The 22,225-nt window shown below is 45.6% G+C and overlaps 1 protein-coding gene across 2 annotated transcripts in view; it reads right to left on the reverse strand.

The window, feature by feature from the left end:
• Positions 1 to 22,225, reverse strand: part of LOC146205027 (N-acetylgalactosamine-6-sulfatase-like) — a 69,850-nt gene that overhangs the window by 9,136 nt on the left and 38,489 nt on the right. The window contains exons 10-14 of one of the 2 annotated variants that reach the window (XM_084589698.1): positions 20,330 to 20,490; positions 19,884 to 19,986; positions 18,315 to 18,449; positions 17,085 to 17,095; positions 13,874 to 13,991 (exon numbers count right to left, since the gene is read on the reverse strand). In XM_084589698.1, the coding sequence (XP_084445824.1) occupies positions 13,874 to 13,991; positions 17,085 to 17,095; positions 18,315 to 18,449; positions 19,884 to 19,986; positions 20,330 to 20,490 (528 nt within the window). The remainder of the gene's footprint in view (positions 1 to 13,873; positions 13,992 to 17,084; positions 17,096 to 18,314; positions 18,450 to 19,883; positions 19,987 to 20,329; positions 20,491 to 22,225) is intronic. The other variant, XM_084589697.1, reaches the window with a different exon arrangement.

A 22,225-nucleotide genomic window follows, 5' to 3' on the forward strand; every position in this document is an offset into this window, starting at 1 on the left:
TTTATATCATTCCACCATAATTAGGATTCGCAGAGCACTTTGCGGTATCGTGCGTGAACATTTGCGGCAGTAATCTCGAATTACGAGAATTTCTTTTTGCGGGTGTTCTAGTACTATAGTACGTGCAGTTCATGTAGATTTTTAAAAATTGATTTGGTTTTCCGAGTTTCGCAGACTCAGTTAACTGTTTCCAACTGCACTATTTCATAGAAAACTAAGAAATATATCCGCAGAGATGTAATGCTACATTCGGTGTAACGCTGCGTTTTGCATTGTATTATAAGCGATCTGAAATTTTCCGAACAACTAGCGATAATCATATATGACATTGTCTATTCTGCCAGCAGCCACGAGAATTGCAAGGTTGGGTTGAAATTCATTTATTTCCTGGAAATCGCTACTTCGAGTGACATGAACAGAACTATTTTCTTTTTGCAGGGGTTCCGGTTCCTTGCGAACTGTTAATGTGAGAAGTAATAAATTTTGCTTTCACATTTTGTTTTACTTTGCTTTAAAGTTACTTTAACTGGCCCTCATGCCTGGGGCTAATAGATTCGCGGCTGAGCGCATGTGAAACGGACGGGTTAAGCCTGGCCCACATGGCTCGTGTTTCGCACGTGAAATTGTGCCGCGCGCCAAACGCCCCTGTCGGCGTCGATCGGCGAATTTAACTCCCTCTTGGTGCAGCAGCAGAGTGCCTTTTATATTTTTTCTTGCCGTCCAGCTTGGCGGAAGCCGGTGCTCGCTGTCACTGCGAGCTTCGCACTGTGGTTTTGTCTTTCTCCTGGGTCACGTGTGCCAAGAAAGCATACGAGAGCATCCCTTCTAACAGCTATGGCTCCAAATACAGAAACCATTGCACAAGGATGGCGTCTGAGGTCCACTGGTAAGGCAAACAGCTCATTAACCAAGCGTGCTCAGAGGTGGTCCACAGGTAGCCTTCACCAAGCTCTTTCTCATGCAACAAACTGGATGCTACTGTGACTTGAAAATGTCATAATACTGACCCCCTCGACAATGCGTGAAGTGCATGACTCTCATGCACTGTTCTCCGGAGGGGGTCCCTTCCGTGGAGGCGCTCCTCGCTACCATTACCATTTCTATATATATATATATATATATATATATATATATATATATATATATATATATATATATATATATATATATATATATTTAGCCTTGTGCAACTATCTTCGAGGCATTTAGTGGGGTAGCGCGTACTACTCAGGCTACTACCCTACGCTGAACATTCATGCATTCTTACTTTTTGTTGTTTTCTAATGCATTAATTTTTTTAAAAATAGAATTTGCTGCCTGTTGCCAAACTTCCGGTCCCGCTTTCCGTGTTTGCCTTTGTCAAATAGGAGGGAGACTTGGCACCCTAAAGTGCCTCGTCCCAAGGCCACACATAACCTATAACTCGGGGCCAAACAGACTGCGTTTCTGGATTTTCAGAAAGCGTTTGACACTGTGTCACAGCCATTCCTTCTCTATAAACTGAAAATGGTAAATCTGAACACAGCTGTAATAAAATGGATTCAGAATGATTTGCTCGACCGCCGCCAACGTGTAGTCCTGAACGGTAAATGCTCAGATTATGTTGATGTGACATAGGGTGTCCCACAGGGGTCGGTCGTGGGGCCACTCCTGTTCTTAATTTATATAAATGATATTTCACTCGGTATCTCTTCAAGTATACGTCTGTTTGCAGATGACTGTGTTTTGTACAGGAAAATTAACAATGCCAATGATATTGCTCTATTCCAAACTGACTTAGCACTTATTCACGATTGGTGTCTTAAGTGGAAAATGTCTTTGAATACGGAGAAATGCGCTCATCTTTGTTTTTCACGGAAAAAAAAATCAAAGTCCAAGCTCAGTATTGCATAAGCAATGAATTGATCACTCAGAAATGTACATACAGATTCTTAGGTGTTATAATGACAAATGACTGTTCCTGGAATGCCCATGTCGACCAAGTGGTTACCAAAGCCGGTAGGGCACTAAATTTTATACAGCGAACTTTAAGGTGTTCGCAGCCAAAGCTCAAGAAAGCTGCTTTTCTCCTATTGTAGACTGGGACAAGTTCCGCAAAATTAGAGACCAAAACCCGGCACAAGAAATTCATGACTATATGGACTGGGCTTCTCAGCTCCTACGGGATGTATCCCTTAGCGAAAAATTGGCCCCGGCAGAACATATTGGCGATCCAGTTGACAGCAGATTACTCCACCTCTGGGAGGCCTATCAGAATTTAGAGGAACGATGGCTCAGGCAAAAACATAATCGCAAATTAAAACGGAAAATGGCGCGAACGCTCCAGCTCATCACCGAACACGCGGCCGAGCTCTCGTCACAGCAATGGAATCAGTTATGTAACCGATTAGACGGCACTCTACACAACAAGAACTCGTGGTCCCTCCTCCGCCATATGCTAAACCCATGTTCCTCACGATCAGAAAATAACAAACAAATCACCAAACTACTGCACGAAGCGGAGAAACAGGGGCAAGACGTTGAAGCAGCTCTTAGAGCCACATACTTCCCCGACCTAAAGCAGGAACCATTACCGGCTTACAAAGGAACCCCCAATTCAGACTTGGACGCTCCCATCACAGAGGCGGAGGTATGGGCTGCCCTGGGTAGGCTCTGCACCACGTCCGCACCAGGTCTTGATGGAGTAACTAACAAAGCGCTACGAAATTTAGACGCCAAATCACTAGCCTCTCTCACTAGGTACATGAATCAACACTGAGACCAGGGCATGCCGCCCCCGGAATGGAAATCAGCCAAGGTAACTTTCATACCAAAACCTAAGAAACCTTTAGACCTTAAGAACCTGAGACCAATCTCTCTCACCTCCTGCACAGGTAAAGTCATGGAGCACGTAATCCTAAATCGACTTAACCGATACATGGAGTAAAACCAGCTCTTCCCCACCACCATGCTTGGCTTCCGCGCGGGCCTGTCAACTCAAGACGTCATGTTACAACTTAAGGAGGATGTGCTCAATCCCGTTTTTCCTCACATCACCAGAGCTATCCTTGCATTGGGCCTGACGAAGGCCTTTGATAATATTGCCCACTCCTTCATTTTACAATCACTGAGCGACCTAAACGTGGGCTCTCGCACGCATGACTATATTGCTGCCTTTCTCAGCAACCGATCAGTCTGCCTACAATTAGGCGCAGTAAAAACTTGCCCTTTCACGCTAGGAAGTAAGGGAACGCCCCAGGGAGCAGTTTTGTCCCCATTTATTTTTAACATTACTCTTATCCCGTTAGCGAGGGATCTTGACAAAATTCCTTCCATCTACCACTCCTTGTATGCGGATGACATCACCATCTGGGTCAATACCGGCAACCATGGCGAAATAGAATCCAAACACTGTTGCTACGCATGCAAGCAGCATTGGTCTAAGCTGCTCGGCAGCTAAATCTGAGCTCATAGTCATGGACCTAACAGAACGGAACCTTCCTAATATTCAAGTCAAACGACACCCCCATCCGCAGGGTCAATAGAATCAAAATGTTAGGTCTCAGTATTTCTGACAACAGCTCCAACGCTGAGACCATAAACTTAATTCGTGCTGCCATTTTGAATACAGCCTCACTAATTAAGCGTATCGCCAATCGCCATCGCGGCATGAAGGAAGCAGACACACGTCGCCTCATTCAAGCATTTTGCCTATGCAGGATCACCTACTCCATCCCTTACCTCTACCTCACACCCACGGAGACCGAGCAACTGAACAGACTTATCCGCACAGCTTACAAAAGCGCTCTCCTCCTCCCTAAATCAACACCTACTGAAAAACTACTTCAACTAGGGGTTCACAACACCTTAGGAGAGCTGGTAGAAGCTCACCTCATTAGTCAGTACCACAGACTCTCACATACCTTAACCGGCCAAATTCTTCTGTGCCGAATTGGGATAAACCTACCCGGTCATACCTCGGCCACGCGCAATCCTCCCACCGCTGTTAGCAACAATCTTTACATTCCGCCTCTTCCCAAAAATACCCACCCGGAGCATAATCGTGAGAGACAGAAAGCTAGAGCCAAGGCTTTGCACAAGCACTACCCTCCTGGCGCTCCGGCAGTTTACGTAGACGCGGCCGAATATTCAAACCGACCAGCATTCGCATTAGCCATCGTGGATGGATTCCACAACACGATAGTCAGTGCGTCCATTCCAAATTTGCAGGATTCCCAGCAAGCTGAAGAAGCAGCAATTGCTCTAGCAATCACACACTCCTCCGCTGAGTATATCTTCTCAGACTCCAAAACAGCAATTAGTAATTATGCCCATCGCAAAATCCACTCCCCGGCCGCAAACATTCTAGCATCATCCCCTCCACCGAATCACCTCATCACCCTCCTCTGGGTCCCTGCGCACAGCGAACACCCAGGCAACACGGCCGCTCACTCCCAAGCCCGAGCACTCGTCAACCGGGCTGAGAGCGACCTGGTGCCTTCGTCTCGCAGTGCCAGAGATCGGCTTCTTAAATACCACGACCTCACCGTATTTTATAGAAATTCCCGCCTGCTGTACCCTCCTACGCATAAATCTCTTCCCAAAACCGACCAGGCTCTTCTGGCGCAGACTTCAGACGGCCACAGTCATGACCCCTTTCCTTCTCTTTATTATAAACCGTGGCGAAATCTCTCCTCACTGCCACTTATGTCCTAGCGCCAGAGCCGACTTTACTCAGGTCTTCCTGAACTGCCCGAACAAACCCAAGCTCCCGTGGCAAGGGCCAAGACATCAGGAGCGATGGGAGGCTGCTCTGCGCAGCTCGCTGCCGGAGGTACAGCTTCTGACAGTGAGCTGGGCCCGAGGGGTCGCCGAAGCTCAAAAGTGCCCGGCCATCTAGAGCGGCCTGAGGGCCCATCGTCGTCCTGCTCCCTCACTTCCCTTTACCCCCCCCCCCCCCCTCACTTGGTTCTTTTTTGAATCATTAAAGTTGCTACCTACCTACCTCTCTTGTGTTCGATCCATCATGGAATATGCGTGTATTGTATGGGACCCTGAACATCAGGTATTAATTGACAAACTCGAGAAAATTCATAATAGAGCAGCAAGGTTCGTCTTGGGGAGGTACGGGCGAAGGGATAGTTGTACAGCAATGAAAGAAGAATTGCAGTGGGAACCAATCGCTTCTCGTAGATGAAAGTTGAGGTTAAAATTGCTGTACTTAATAATTAACGGAAAAACGGGGAATAATTTTGAAAGTTATTTAAAACAGCCGTTTTACCATTATAAACGACATGGCCACTCTCTCAAAATTAGAGAGTACCGTATCAGGACGAACCTCTTTGCAAATTCATTTTTTGTTAAAACAGTGCAACAGTGGAACCGGCTTTCCGAAATGCAAGAGTGTTCTGCAAGTGAAGATGTATTTTTCGCCAATCTGTAACCCCCCGCTATAACGCCTTCGGGCAATGCGGGGTAACTCTTGAATAAAGAATAAATAAATTATCATTCATCCCATGCCTCGGTGATGCATGGCGGGAGAGCGGCTTCTTCACTGCCGGAGTCAAGGTCAGAAGTTCCACACTGGTTGCGTCCCAGCGCCGCGGGCAGGCGTCGAGGCATCCTCCCTGACCGGTGTTGCTCCACCAAGAATCACGTGAAGGCCCCTCCGCCTCTCATGGTTGGATGGATGAATTATAAGAGCGTCCCGTTTGAAACGGTGTAGCGGCAGTTTCCCCCATACTCCGCTTTTTTTTTCTTATATCTTGAACGTTATAAATTCGTTAACTATTTCGTCATTTCAGTTTCTAAATGCTTATTTTTACCCTTCTCAACCTTATGCCATCTTTCTGCTTTTCAGCTGACAATCTTCTAATCGCGTTTTGCTAACTTTCGCTGCAGGTTCATTCACCCAACCACTGGTGTCACTAAGCCTTAGTCTCTATGGGCCTCAGAAGAGTGACTGCGCCTGCATCGACGTCCGGATGGATACCATTACATTCGAGTGTGAGATGTTGAATTGTTTCTACGGATTTACCACACACCGCCCATGTGTCCCCTTCTTGGCTAAATTTGTTTTTGTAGCTGCGTGTTCTAAGCCACCCAGATCTAGCTTCAAAGAGTAGGGCACTACCTAATGAGTTATCCAAGAAATGCTCCTTCCTGGTTTGCCTTTACCAGTTTTGATATATTTCTACTCTGGTTTTTTTTTTTCCTTTGAATTTATCCTATCTTTACCTTGTGCGTTTTTATCTGTTTTTTAACGCTTTTGAATTATCGGTCTTTGTGCCCTGCATACTTAACTGGCTAGTTTCCTTGTTCTCTTCTTCCATTTTGAGTCAACGCTTTTTACGTATAGGTACTTAAACAATTTAGCTGCTTTTTTGTTATTGCTTATTTTCCTCCGGCATTCTTCACATAATATTTTACTCTGAGATTCCCGCGCTTCGAGAGATGCTCAGCCAATATCTCTCTTTACCGCCTCGTTTGTGGTTTTGCTCGGGCGCCTAGTGCTAATTGACTAAGAACACACTGATTTATTCCAAATCTCGACTGTACCTCTGCATTTAGGCTCAAAACCGCATTCCAGAAAGTAAGCACGGGACATTATTCATTCCCCTCCGCCGCTGCCCTTTCCTGGCGGCTGCGCGGGCGTCAACTTTATTTTTTTTTATTTTTTTTTTCTGTTCCGCCAGAACCTAGCCTTTTCGCGAAAACGTCCTCTCCGGACGCGGAAAAGACGCTCCGCTGCTGTCGAATAGCCCGGAAAAACGCCCCATTTTCTTTTCAATCTGTGGCTCACTAGCTTTTAAAGGCGAAAGGCTGTTTTCGCTCATGAGTGGCATGAGCAGAGCGAGTCGGAAGAGTGCGTCGGCAGATAGTGTCGGCAGACTGAGTGAACAGAGCCTGTCATAAAAGCGCAACCGAAAGAATTGTCAATAATTCATTGCATGGGTAATATTAGTATAATACAACAAAATTTGGTATCCTGTGTAATTAGAGTAGCCAACTCGAAGGTGATTTCCAAATTTGGATGGGCCACCGATTTGGCCCCTCGACTCCGAAAATTTGACCTCATTCGTATTGGACCACAATTGGTCTCTATTTCAAGTACGGCCAATTCAGTGGTGATCTCCAAGTTCGAATGGGCCACCTCGAAAATTTGGCCCCTGGATCCATGAAATTCGGCATCGCAAGGATTTCTCCAAAATTGACGATGAACTTATTCTGAGTATGACAAATTCAGTTTGAACGTCCACATTCGGATGGGCCACGTCCAAAATTTGGACTGCTGGACTCCCAAATATTTAACTTGTCAGAACTTGACCAAAATGGATGTCGAACCTAATTCCAGGATGACCACCTCAGCAGTGACCTCCATTTGGAATGGACCACTCACAAAATTTGGCCTCCCGGATCACCATATTTTGAACTCAGAATTTGACCAAAATTGATGTCAAGCCCATAATTCGAGGATGACCAGTCCAGCGGTTACCTCTAAATTGGGATTGGCCACCCCCAGAATTTGACCACAAATTTTGAACTCTCCGGAATTTGACCAAAACTTGATGTCGAATCTGATCGAGTGTGGCCAGTTCAGTGGTGACCTGCAACCTGGAATAGGCCACCCCCAAAATTTCGCCCTCTGGACTCCCTAAGTTCAGCCTCGTAAGAATGAATTTGACCAACACTGATGTCGAACCTGACCCGAGTGTGGCCATTTCAATGTGAGCCTGCCAATTCCGATGGGCCACCTCCAAAATTTGGGCTCCTGTAGCCCCAAATTTGAAAATTCTCAGAATTTGACCAAACTTGATGTCAAGCCTATAATTCGAGGATGACCAATTAATTGAGTAGGAACAGGTCAGTGGGGTGCACCAAATTCGCATAGGCAACCTCCCAAATTTGGTCTCCTGAGCCCCAAAATTTTGACTTTGTCAGAATTTGACCAAACTGCGCGGCTAACCTAATTTGAGTGTCTCCAACTAAGCAGTGTCCTGCAATTTAGACGGGTCACATCCAAATTTTAGCCTCGCTCCCGGAATTTGACTTCGAATATGACTAAAATTTGTGTCTCACCTAATTTAAGAATTACCAACTAAGTGGCGGCTTGCAAATTTAGGTGGACCGCCTAAACAGAGAACTCACTCAGAGAGAAGTCACGCTTCTCGCAATGCTTCCGCATTTTTCAACGTAAGCAGACTTAAGTGGATTCCTGTAATTTTCCTGTACCGCTTGTCCAGCACTCGCAATATTTAGCGTGAAATAATGCCCAGGGCACCGAATCCCGATTCAGTGGAAAAATGCGAAAGCGTTATTATTGCTGCTGATGATCCTGACTCACAAACACCTGGTTACGTGACTGCGATGCACCGTCATATCCTGAATCGTTTGTAACTATACTTCGTCACGTGACTCCGGTGAGAAGTCATTTTTTCGCAAGTCATCCTGAATCACGTGGCCGCAGAGCGAGGTCATCCTCCCTCATCCCTACTACGCACCTGACTAATAAACGACTGCGTTGCAATTGTGATGCGCTCAAAAATGGAAAGACTACGCCAACCGCTGTGGGCTGTTTTTCTGCGCAAAAAGGCACGTCTAACAAAAGTGCTTGCGCAAGAAGTGTTCCATGAAGTTTACGCGGAGAAGGTTGAAATCACTGTCGCGAGCTAGTCTCTAACTTGACTAAGAAATGTAGGCGATGTGCAAATGATATCATATGACACCACGACGTTCCAGGTGATGTCTTACGATTTCTCCGTAACTGCTTTAAGTTAGAGGCCACCTGGCAACAGGGATTACAGCACATAAACTCACAATGAGACAGTCATGATTTCATCGTCACGGTACGTAAGCAGTCATCTCCCTCCCCCTCTCTCTCTCTCTCTCTCTCTCTCTCTCTATATATATATATATATATATATATATATATATATATATATATATATATATATAAGGACAGTTGGCTTCTTTCCTTCATGTATTATAACGAGCACCCTTAATTGATCTGCTTATATACATATATATATATATATATATATATATATATATATATATATATATATATATATATATATATATATATATATATATATATATATATATATATATATATATATATACCGGGTGTCCCAACTAACTTGAACCAAGGGATACAAAATAGTACAATTGAGGTAGGTCAGTGAAACCAATTGCATTCAACTGCCAGCCTCCTTGCGCACTACAGGCGATTTTTGTTTTGCAATTACTTAATTAGCTAATTATGTTAATTTTTCTAATTGATTAAATCTCGACTTTAGACCAAACATGTGAATTGGAAACTTGTACAGCACCTTCAGAAACCCCCATTCCATTAATTGCAATAAAGAAAGTCTCACGTCTATCTTTTTTTCTGGGCTCAAAAGAAAGCCCGCGAAATACAAATAATACCCCGTGACTAGTGCATTTGTGCGCCGCGATTGTGGTGCTCTCAGTCGTGGTTTGAGCGAACGAAATTAGCTGCGGCCGTGTCTCCTTTGCCCCGTTAAAGCGGCAGGCCGATATGCCTGCGATGGCTTCTTCGCCCGCGTCCGACAGCCGGCCCACGTGATGGTGCAAGTAGCACCGAGAGCGGCGAGCCGACACCACCGGGATTCTAACAAACCCTCCTTCTCTCCCATCAGCGAAATTCACGACAAACGGATGATCGATAAGGTATCAGCGACTGAATCTGCGCATACAGGCTTGGGTAAAGGGGCGAGATGACATCATGTGACTCGACTAAAATTAGCGCTGCACCTTCATTTGCCGGTTCTTTATCGTCATCCGCCTGTCGTGATGTAGGCTGCTGCGGTGCACAGGCCTGGACAAGATCGCGGTGACGACGGGCGAGCTCGAGCTCGCTCCAACCATCGCCAACATTTCTGCCTGCCGCTGCAACGGGACCATCGGGTCACGGCTGCAGCTGATTTCGTTCGCTCAAACCACGACTGAGAGCACCACGATCGCTGCGCTCAAATGCGCTAGTCACGTGGTATTATTTGTATTTCGCGGGCTTTCTTTTGAGCCCGGAAAAAAAGATACACGTGCGACTTTCTTTATCGCAATTAATGGAATGAGGGTTTCTGAAGGTGCTCTACAACTTTCCAATTCACATTTTTGGTCTAATGTGAATATTTATTAAATTAGAAAAATTAACATAATTAGCCAATTAACTAATTGCAAAACAAATTGCCTGTAGCTAATTGCCTGTAGTGCGCAAGCAGGTTGGTAGTTGTATGCAACTGGTTTCACCGACCTACCTCTAATATATTATTTTGTAACCCTTGGTTCAAGTTAGCTGGGACACCCGGTATATATATATATATATATATATATATATATATATATATATATATATATATATATTGTGAGCTCTCCACGGATCTTCTTTCATTTGTACATACCATGATCTTCTTCTTCCTCTTGTACATACCATCATCATCGTCCCGCGGCGCCGGCTCTGGCGCGCGCTTGGGTTTTCTCCATCAGATTAAACGCTGACACAGCATACCTTGCCTTGCCTTTACGACCTTGCCGTCTGGACCTGGCCTTCTTTCACAATATATATATTGTAGGGGTGTGTTTATTCAGTCGACGCAGATGAATCCAGCGGCTCGGGATGAACTCGCAGCGGGGCGTAAGGCATAGCGAATCACACAGACAACGACCAACATCGTTCTTGAGAGCGGCAGCACGCGACGCATGTCAGTGGCTCTAACGATGAAGATTACCACAGAAGATTATATATATATATATATATATATATATATATATATATATATATATATATATATATATATATATATAAAGGAAAGAAGCCAACAGTCGTCGAGGCCAAGGAAAGTGTTGGGGATGGTACTTTATGTCTTTTTTTTTTAATGTTTACTTAGATAATCACAGAAATTACTAATGTAATCTGTTAGGGGAAAGATAAATAAACACAAAGTAGAAGAAAAAACAGCGTGCCGATGGTGGGATCCGAACCCACGACCTCCGAATAACGCGTCCGGTGCTCTACCAACTGAGCTACATCGGCCGCTGTCCCCCCTGCTACTTGCTTGGGTATTTATGTTGTCTGTATACGAACCTTGAGAGTGTTCACCAGCGCCACCCTCAACCATAGCGGCGGACGTAGTACGTCCTTTGTTACCGCCAGCGTCACGTAGAACGTGATCAAGAGCGAGGGCGAAAGCTGTGCTAGAACCCTCTTACGCTACCTATGGCTTCAAGACTGCCAGAACCGAGACCTCCGTGAGCTACAAGCAGATCAATTAAAGGGAAAGGAGGGTGCTCGTTATAATACATGAAGGAAAGAAGCCAACAGTCGTCGAGGCCAATGAAAGTGTTGGGGATGGTACTTTATGTCTTTTTTTTTAATGTTTACTTAGATAATCACAGAAATTACTAATGTAATCTGTTAGGGGAAAGATAAATAAACACAAAGTAGAAGAAAAAACGGCGTGCCGATGGTGGGATCCGAACCCACGACCTCCGAATAACGCGTCCGGTGCTCTACCAACTGAGCTACATCGGCCGCTGTCCCCCCTGCTACTTGCTTGGGTATTTATGTTGTCTGTATACGAACCTTGAGAGTGTTCACCAGCGCCACCCTCAACCATAGCGGCGGACGTAGAACGTCCTTTGTTACCGCCAGCGTCACGTAGAACGTGATCAAGAGCGAGGGCGAAAGCTGTGCTAGAACCCTCTTACGCTACCTATGGCTTCAAGACTGCCAGAACCGAGACCCCCGTGAGCTACAAGCAGATCAATTAAAGGGAAATGAGGGTGCTCGTTATAATACATGAAGGAAAGAAGCCAACAGTCGTCGAGGCCAAGGAAAGTGTTGGGGATGGTACTTTATGTCTTTTTTTTTTAATGTTTACTTAGATAATCACAGAAATTACTAATGTAATCTGTTAGGGGAAAGATAAATAAACACAAAGTAGAAGAAAAAACGGCGTGCCGATGGTGGGATCCGAACCCACGACCTCCGAATAACGCGTCCGGTGCTCTACCAACTGAGCTACATCGGCCGCTGTCCCCCCTGCTACTTGCTTGGGTATTTATGTTGTCTGTATACGAACCTTGAGAGTGTTCACCAGCGCCACCCTCAACCATAGCGGCGGACGTAGAACGTCCTTTGTTACCGCCAGCGTCACGTAGAACGTGATCAAGAGCGAGGGCGAAAGCTGTGCTAGAACCCTCTTACGCTACCTATGGCTTCAAGACTGCCAGAACCGAGACCCCCGTGAGCTACAAGCAGATCAATTAAAGGGAAATGAGGGTGCTCGTTATAATACATGAAGGAAAGAAGCCAACAGTCGTCGAGGCCAAGGAAAGTGTTGGGGATGGTACTTTATGTCTTTTTTTTTTAATGTTTACTTAGATAATCACAGAAATTACTAATGTAATCTGTTAGGGGAAAGATAAATAAACACAAAGTAGAAGAAAAAACAGCGTGCCGACGGTGGGATCCGAACCCACGACCTCCGTTGGTAGAGCACCGGACGCGTTATTCGGAGGTCGTGGGTTCGGATCCCACCATCGGCACGCTGTTTTTTCTTCTACTTTGTGTTTATTTATCTTTCCCCTAACAGATTACATTGGTAATTTCTGTGATTATCTAAGTAAACATTAAAAAAAAAAAGACATAAAGTACCATCCCCAACACTTTCCTTGGCCTCGACGACTGTTGGCTTCTTTCCTTCATGTATTATAACGAGCACCCTCATTTCCCTTTAATTGATCTGCTTGTAGCTCACGGGGGTCTCGGTTCTGGCAGTCTTGAAGCCATACGTAGCGTAAGAGGGTTCTAGCACAGCTTTCGCCCTCGCTCTTGATCACGTTCTACGTGACGCTGGCGGTAGCAAAAGACGTTCTACGTCCGCCGCTATGGCTGAGGGTGGCGTTGGTGAACACTCTCAAGGTTCGTATACAGACAACATAAATACCCAAGCAAGTAACAGGGGGGACAGCGGCCGATGTAGCTCAGTTGGTAGAGCACCGGACGCGTTATTCGGAGGTCGTGGGTTCGGATCCCACCATCGGCACGCTGTTTTTTCTTCTACTTTGTGTTTATTTATCTTTCCCCTAACAGATTACATTAGTAATTTCTGTGATTATCTAAGTAAACATTAAAAAAAAAAGACATAAAGTACCATCCCCAACACTTTCCTTGGCCTCGACGACTGTTGGCTTCTTTCCTTCATGTATTATAACGAGCACCCTCATTTCCCTTTAATTGATCTGCTTGTAGCTCACGGGGGTCTCGGTTCTGGCAGTCTTGAAGCCATACGTAGCGTAAGAGGGTTCTAGCACAGCTTTCGCCCTCGCTCTTGATCACGTTCTACGTGACGCTGGCGGTAACAAAAGACGTTCCACGTCCGCCGCTATGGTTGAGGGTGGCGCTGGTGAACACTCTCAAGGTTCGTATACAGACAACATAAATACCCAAGCAAGTAGCAGGGGGGACAGCGGCCGATGTAGCTCAGTTGGTAGAGCACCGGACGCGTTATTCGGAGGTCGTGGGTTCGGATCCCACCATCGGCACGCTGTTTTTTCTTCTACTTTGTGTTTATTTATCTTTCCCCTAACAGATTACATTAGTAATTTCTGTGATTATCTAAGTAAACATTAAAAAAAAAAGACATAAAGTACCATCCCCAACACTTTCCTTGGCCTCGACGACTGTTGGCTTCTTTCCTTCATGTATTATAACGAGCACCCTCATTTCCCTTTAATTGATCTGCTTATATATATATATATATATATATATATATATATATATATATATATATATATATATATATATATATATATATATATATATATATATATATATATATATATATATATATATATATATCTGACTTACCATGACAGCGGCGTCGCACCAATCTAGTTGTGGTTTGCCCGGAACTAATGCCGCCTTGTGCTCGTAGTAAATGTGAAGAATAGACTCCATGCTTTTCCTGTACTCTTCACTCTTCGGACTGCAGAATGGAAAAAGCAAGAACAGTACACGGTGCCTTATTACTGGGTCGGGCATCTTACAATAAAATCGGAAGAAAACTTGATTGCTTAACTGTTTAGCGCAGCAATTACGCCGAACAGGCCCTTCGAATGAAGCGTGAAAAAAGGGGCTCCCATTATTTTTTTTTAATAGCTTCCCACAGTCCAGTAACCACTGCGACCACTTCACTTCGCGCAAGTTTATCTCATCACTAGTCTTTACAGTCACTGCACACAGAGAGTCTACCCAACTGCAAACATGATCAGGCTGTTCGACGTGAGCACGCATTCTCGCCAGTCTGTCGAGTTTCTGTGTTGGCTCGGAAATGAGAAAGCGTTGTCGTTTAACATCGCTGCTGCCAAATATTTTGCAGAAAGTGTGCCTTTCATCTCGCTTCAGTTCTCTTGAAATGCGCGCTGCGCCTTGCATTCGGCCAGTACTGCTGTGGTCGCTGGCGAGAATATAAGTACCATCATCTTTTGTTGCCGTCCTATCCTGCGCCGTAGTTTTACATGTGCTTCAATTCGTTGGTTAGTCTCTCATCTGGTGCACTTCACATGAAAGGCGAAGCAGAAAGAGAGGGGAACAGAGAACACACAACGGACAAGCGCTAGTTAACTTTCAACGTCATTAGGAAGCTGCTGAAACGCCCAATTTGTACAAAGCAACACGTTTCCTAAACATAATAATAATTGATAATAATAATTGGTTCTCAGGAAGGGAAAGGCGCAGTATCTGTCCCACCTGTTTCTGTGGGTCCCTGAACCGCGCCGTAGAGGAAGGGAAGAAGGTGGGAGTGAAAGAGGAAAGAGAGAAAGAGGAGCCGTAGTGAAGGACTACGGAGTAATTTCGACCACCTGGGGATCTTTAACATGTTCTGACATCGCACAGCTCACGGACACCACTTCGTTTCTCCTTCATTGAAACGCAGCCGCCGACGATCGGGATCGAAGCCGGGAACTCCGGCACAGTAGGTGGGAGTCTTACCACTGTACCACCACGGCGGGGCCCCCTAAACATGAAGAACACAATTCGCGGCAACACGTGGAGGCGAGTGTGATAAGAAACAACATCTCGCGCGTGAGCAATAGATCTGCTATCAAGCAAAGAACGGGTCATCGCACCTGGGAAGCCCTTTGGTGTAAAAAGCAACACCCTAAACAACATAATACGAATGGACCATAAAATGCAAGCCAGCAAGGCGAGAAAAGCGATAAGAAATGTGGACAAACAAAACAGCAACAATATGGCACTTCATTTTTAACCTAAAACCCAGAGACAAAAAGAAATGTCAGCTCAAACAACTTGAGCATGAAAACCGGCATGGAAAGGAAGAAATTAGGCACCGCGACGAGATTAACAGGGAAGCGGACCACCAACAATACACGACAAGACATGATTAATGAATTTACAAACCACCGTTTAATAGCGTGTCGATAAAACCAAAAACTAAACAGGCAACAAAGAAATGGCAGAGGCACAAAAAATTGAACCTGTATGCGACGAGCCCTAGACCTTGTACGAAAGGGCACAAACAACCCCTAATGGCGACTGCTACCTTGAGACCGCTCACGTCCGGCCAAGAAACTTAGTTCTTTCTTCGAAAGGGATATCGATGAAACACTCACACATTCTTTGTATGCTCTTATTATTTCACGTGCCTCTATTAATTCAAATGTTAGCTGGTCACGGTGCCCGCAGATGATGGAGCATTGAGTAGTGCTCTGCACTTGCAGGACCTGCAGTGCTTGGAAAGGTTGCCATCAGTTGCCTCAACTTCCGGCGGTGTTCACTCAGACGCTGATTAATGTACCTTCCTGTTTGACCTATGTAGCATGCACTACACGTCAGCGAAATATTGTAGACAACTTCTGAGCAGGTCACAAATCTGTTGACGTGTTTGATGGTGCATTGCGGCTTGGCTTACTTGCCGAGGCTGGAGTCCTTGCAAAGCTTTAAAAGCTTGACGGGAACCGAGCATACCATTCTGACTTTCGTGCGTGATTCGATCATTTTTATATTGTGAGAAACCGCGTGTATATCCGGTACCACTGGCACCTTAGTTTTCTTGAGCTCCTCGCGTTTCTTCGCCTTGAGTTCATCCTTAGCCTCGGCGCTCAAACATGCCTCAATTTTCTGTTTTCCGTGCATGCTTTCGGCTACTGAAACTAGCAAGTGGCCAGGGTAGCCCGCGGAGTTGAGATGCGTGATTTGAAGGCCTAGGCTCCTTTTCATCGAACGATGAAGCAATGTTGCCCAATAGCTCTCTTTACCAATTTCGACTGAGAAGACTAATATGGTAAAATGCCATTTAGCCCTCGGCTCGAAACATCAACACGTGTGGTCCTCTGCGAACGTGAGACGGAGGTCCAGAAGCCTAATAAAGCCTTCTGAGGAAAGTTCATGGGTCAATTGTAGTTGTTCTAAGCCCGTCCTGAAGTTTTCGAGAGTGCTGTCAACAATAACCTCATTCTGTGATTCTACTGTGACTAGGTAATTATCGGCGTATCCAAACACTTTCACGACACCGGAGCCGAGCTGCTTAGCCAAGATGGAGTTTCGATTGGCCAAAACAAGGTCACAAGAGCCGGGGCTATGCATCATCATCATCATCATCATCATCATCATCAGCCTGACTATCCCCACTGCAGGGCAAAGGCCTCTCCCATAGTACTCCAATTAACCCGATTCTGTGCTAGCTGCATCCACTTGACCCCTGCGATCTTCTTAACCTCATCCGCCCACCTAACTTCCTGCCGCCCCCTGCTACGCTTTCCTTCCCTTGGAATCCAGTTTGTAATTACTTTGGGCTATGCATGATCCGATGCATATTCCCTGCTTTTGTAAGATCGAATTGTCGCAGCAAACAAACGTAGAGGTGAGATATAAGCTTTGAAATTCTAAAAAGGCTGTCAAATTAGCACCTGCGGTGTTCTGAAATTTTACCGATCTATGCATACTTCAACACAAGACAGGATTTCACAATGAGGCAAATAGTAATGCGCAGGTCCTTAACGTCAACAGAGCGTGCCCAGTACCTTATGTGGCCTTGCGATTGCAGAAAATCTATGACCGAGAATGAATCTCTAGACAGAAAGGGATATTCAACTGCTAACATAGCCAGGTTACTTTGAAGGTACTGCGCTACACACTTCTGCCAAGTCTCTACTTCTGTGACGATCACACCAAAAGGGCAACCAACTTTATCTGTTTTTGCTGAGAAAAACGCTTCCAGGTTATTAGAGTCACTATTCTCGATGCCCTGCACCAAGCGATCGAGCTTGAGGTGGTTACAAAGCTTTTCTGCTTGAGATTTCATTTTGGCTAGTGATACATCAGTACGTTGAATAAAAATACTCTAGGGCAGACGAGGCTTTTCCTTTCTGTACAATTCGCAGTGGTCTGCCGTGCCTCTACCATGTCTTTGTTGCCTTTTGTGCTTTTGGTTTTATCGACACGCTGTTAAGCGGTGATTTTTAAATTAATTGTTTACATTTTGCCATGTTACTGTTAGCCTTCCACTTCACGTTTTCATGCACTAATCTTGTCGCGGTGCTTTCTTTCTTTCACGCCGGTTTTTATGCTCGCGTTTTTTAAGTTATTTCTTTTTGTCCCGGGGATAAGCGGGTGGTAGGTTAAATATGAAATTTCATATTGTTTCTATTCTTCTGTTTGTCCATATTTCTTATCGCCTTCCTTGCTGGCTTGCATATTGTGGTCCATTCGTTTCATGTTGTTTCGGGTGTCGCTTTTTACACTAAAGGGTTTCTCAGGCACGGTGATCCGTTCTATTTGCTTGATAGCAGATCTAGTGCTCATGCGCGAAATATTGTTTGTTATCACATTTAGCTAGCCTCCACGTTTTGCCCGAATTGTGTTCTTCATGTTTAGAAGACGGGTTGCTTTGTATAAATTGGGCGTTTCGGCAGCTTCTTAAAAAAGTTGAAAGTTGACGCTTGTAATTGTGTCTTCTCTGTTCTCGTCTCTTTCTGCCGCGCCATTCATGCCAAGTATGCCTGGCCAACTAGCCCGAACGTTCGCGCTCCTCACTGGTGCAGCTTATCAATTTCGAAGTCAAGGCTGACAGGAAGCGTTCAATGCATGCAAATCGCTGGTGCTCCGATGTCGAATGTGGGACTAAATAAGAAACTGCTCACGAAATGCGCATCTCCCGGCCCGCATCCGCAGCAAGAACGCTCCGTGATTAGCAGCGACGAAAATACCGGCCGCTCACGAACAGCATGCATCGCAAGATTTGGGGCTCTCACCAAGTTAGTGTCTAAACACAGGCCAGAAAATAAACCCGATATACGCACTTGACGGGGTACTTCTCGCCAGGGTCGCGTCCCAAGTGGAAGAGGACTGGCAAAGCCGTGTGGTTTTGCTGTTCGTGCGACGTCACTTTATCGACAACCACGCCAGGGCAGAAGTCGATGCCCTGCGTGATTGCAATAGTCGTAACGACTCAGGAGCTACCTTGATCGCCGCTGCGCATTGTCTATAGTGGATATAAGTTGAGGTAGGGAGGTTCATCGCCAAAGCGAAAACCATTCATAGGAACACCAAGATAGTCTCTATTTTTGAGATGAAAAAAATAAAAGTTCAATAAGTACATGATTCAAATGTAACACTCAACCCCTTCCTTTTGAAGCCTGACACAGAAAAAATTTGGGCACGAATAAGCTCCGCCTTTAAAGGTACAACACCATTAATGGCTCCTCTTGCGCGCCGCGCTTCGAAGCATACCGCTTGAGTTGTTGGTTCAAATTGTGCATGCTTGCGAGAAGGCGCTCAATATATTGCAGTTTTGTAATCTGGCGGATAATACTGGACCTTATTATTTTATTTTCGAAATTTGAGCATCCTAGATAAATTCTTTATTCTCAAACAAGTGACTGAAGCAACTGAAGCTGAGACCACGAAGCTTCTCCCTCTGATCTCCATGTTGAGACGATTGGTGACGTCACACACTGACTCCGCGTCGTCTGCTGCCGTTACACTACTCTGTTCGGGCTTGCTCAAAACCAGCATGACTACCAATGAGTGTGCTCAGCATGTTTCTGAGAACTTAACACAGACTGTAGTGAAGCGCGATTTAGTTCTTGCCTACGCATCCACCTTCAGCGCGACCGCCGCCATCGTCCGCGGCAGCCCTACGCCCACCCACCGTAAACACCGCCGCGCCGGCCATGCCCTTCGAGCCTTCCGCAAGCTGTCCGCGCCAACGATACGGCATATCCATCGCGCCTGTGTCAGAAAAGCATGCTAAAGTTCCTTTTTCTAGTAATAACTTTAGGTTTGGAAAATGGAAATTAAAAATAAATGCTTTTTGAGCAATGTTGACCCATACGATGGGAGTTCTTGCTTACAGCCGCATAGCAGTTTCCGATGGTGCGGTGAATGTGTTCTTGTACGCTAACTCCGCTGCTAAGACGTCGCCGGAAATAGTAATTTGCTTCGCTACAAAACAATGGGGTTGAGAAGAAGTTTTATTATCGAGTGGCCCTTTTAATTAAACGCCGAGTTCTCCGCTGTCCGCTGTGGCTTCGATGCGCCGACACGCAAATAGAATGCTTTTGAAAGAACTGCCTCGCTGAATTGTTGTGGAAGCATAAGAACGAATAAAATCATTTATATATTTTTTTTTTGGAATGCGCGATGGTGAGCACACCTGATAATGCACGATAGGAGTCCTGCGCCGATATACTGGAGGAGAGCGCATGCACATTTTTATTCCCCATGATGCCCTCATCGTAATCACAATAACAAAATGCGACGACTGCCTTCTAGCGTACTGGAGGTGGCCGCACCAACTTACGAAACGCGGACACTGAGTGTTTGTGAGCTATGCGAATTCTGGCCCGACGCATACCTGCTTGAATTCCTCCCAGGAGTTTGTCCACGTCCAGAAGTGGGCCTTGTACAAACCACTGCGCACAGCCATGAGCTCGTTGCCTCGGTAGAAGAACACCGGTCTGCACACACGTCACATCTGCATCGAGGCACTCCATGCGTACCGCAGTCTCCGCTTTGTAAGATAACATTTGAAACAAATATAATGTTCGCCTAGTTCCACGCATGCATGCCTACTCGAAAACCTAGAGCCTTGAACTATAGAGCCTTGAACCTAGAGTCATGCGCTTAGCCAGCAGTTCTTTGCCGTAACCGTTTTTTCTGTCTTCTGTCAAACCAGCTGTCTCGGATGTTTTCTGGTAGTTCTGAGTCCTGTCAGCAGGCCTTGAGTTTTCACCTCTGAACGCAAGGGCGAACCTAGGGGTATCAAGACAGTTGTAAGCTTTCATATGGGATGTGACCTGCCTGTCGCGCTGCAACTGCGTGTCGGCCGGCGACGATCCTGCGCGCAGCAAGGGTACCAAGCTGGCGCCGTCCAGAACCAGGGTCGGCGGTAGCGTCACGCCAGCCAGTTCGCACATCGTCGGCAGCAAGTCCAGCACCGTAGCCGCCACACCGCTCAGCTGCTGCGAGGACAAACCATTCCAACACGTGCGTACTTTGACTTTTCGCATTTGGAAAGAGGTCGACCGTTGACAGCCGTATACAAACTACTGTCATGAAAATGCCTGGAACTTGACGTATAGTGTTTAAGACACCTACGCTGCAAACAGGTGAACAGCTGACTGGCATTGGTCACACTCCATTTCAGGGCTCTTACTGGCACCTCTTCTGTTGCAGAGTGTAACTGCTGTTGTTACCTGACAACAGATTACACATACCCACACTGGGGGATCGACCAAGAATATGGAGGCAGAGAGAGTGTTCCAGATGTATATAGCCAAACCCACTTATAACAATATCGCAGTGCCAAGAAATGTATTGCTATAACCAATACTTTTTACAGTATTAGGGCATCTTATAGCCGCGGCGGGGCACCCCAGCGAAGGAGACTTGAGAAAGTCGTAGCCCTTTGCCTTGACCTGTGCCGCGCCGCGGCATGTAAGCGTCCTCGGCGTGTATGCCATTTGTGGGCATGGTCACGTGATGTTTCCATTTTCACAGTACCCGTTCGATCCGTCGGTCGGCTCCACCAGCCCCTAATATGCATCTTTCACGCTGCGCGGCATGGTTTGGCTGGTGTGGTTGTAGCGTTTCCGTGTTTTTGTCTCTCTTAAGGTTGGCGCTGAGTGAGCAGGTTTAATAGTATAAACGATAATGCACAATGATATAATCGGTTTACTTTTCCATAGAAAAAAAAGAAGAGCCGACGCTGCCCCGGTAGTCCACTGATATGGGTCAGACTGTATTTACATGACAAAAAAAAATCATGACTGGACGCTCATGCGGTGAATGCCGAACTGTCACCAATAACGCCAAAAACAGCGGCGTCTGTGTGTCAGCTTCGCTTTCAGAGACTACATCGCGCTTTGCATTGCTTGCAAAAAAGAAAAACTAAATGGGCACGCTGGTAGGTGAAAAGAGGAGTTGAGTTATGGGCCTCTGTAAAGATGCAAAAGAGCCACCTGTGAGGGGAGTAGCCTGTCCTTTGTTGGGCAGCGCGCGAAAGTAACTGAGGATACAAGAAAATATATAAAAAGAAATACCAAGTTGATGAAAGTACAAATAAATGCTGCACAGTAATAGCAGAAGAGGACAACTCACTTTTCATAGCATTTAGTAATGTATTTCTCAGTTCTAGCGTGTAATCGGTTTCATTCAAGTACATTTCAATTCATTGCTACAAAACGAATGTTGGAATATATCGCCTCATATTTGACCCCTAAATTTTTCCTTTAACTGATTTGTCCGTCTTGAACAGATGGCAGCGCAAAATGGGCACACCCAATCTGTCACATTAATTTGTCCGTCTAGACGCAAAAAAATGTAGAGCCAAGAGCCATCTCGATCATTTTTAAGAGCTCATAAAAGCATATATGAAAACGCTTCTGTTCTTTTTTTCTACACATAATTAAGAGATTCCAAGAGAGGCCCGGCATTTTATGAGGTTAACAAATTCATTAACCTCCTCCTTTTTCCTGCATTGCTTGATTTCCCTCAGATTCGAGAGATGAACAATCGATCTTCGCGGATCACAAACATTTTTATTATTGCTTTACTGTACAAGCATCACAGCTTTCTTTTGTTTCTTCATTCTAAGTACACGCTTGTCAACGGCTGCTTTCCTATATGCTAACTGCGTCTTATAAGCTCTACTGTTCACCTCGTCCTCATACATTTTTTACCGCTATACTGGGTACT

Source organism: Amblyomma maculatum, chromosome 1, assembly GCF_055883805.1.
Source record: "Amblyomma maculatum isolate TAMU_Amacu chromosome 1, ASM5588380v1, whole genome shotgun sequence".
NCBI lineage: Eukaryota > Metazoa > Arthropoda > Arachnida > Ixodida > Ixodidae > Amblyomma > Amblyomma maculatum.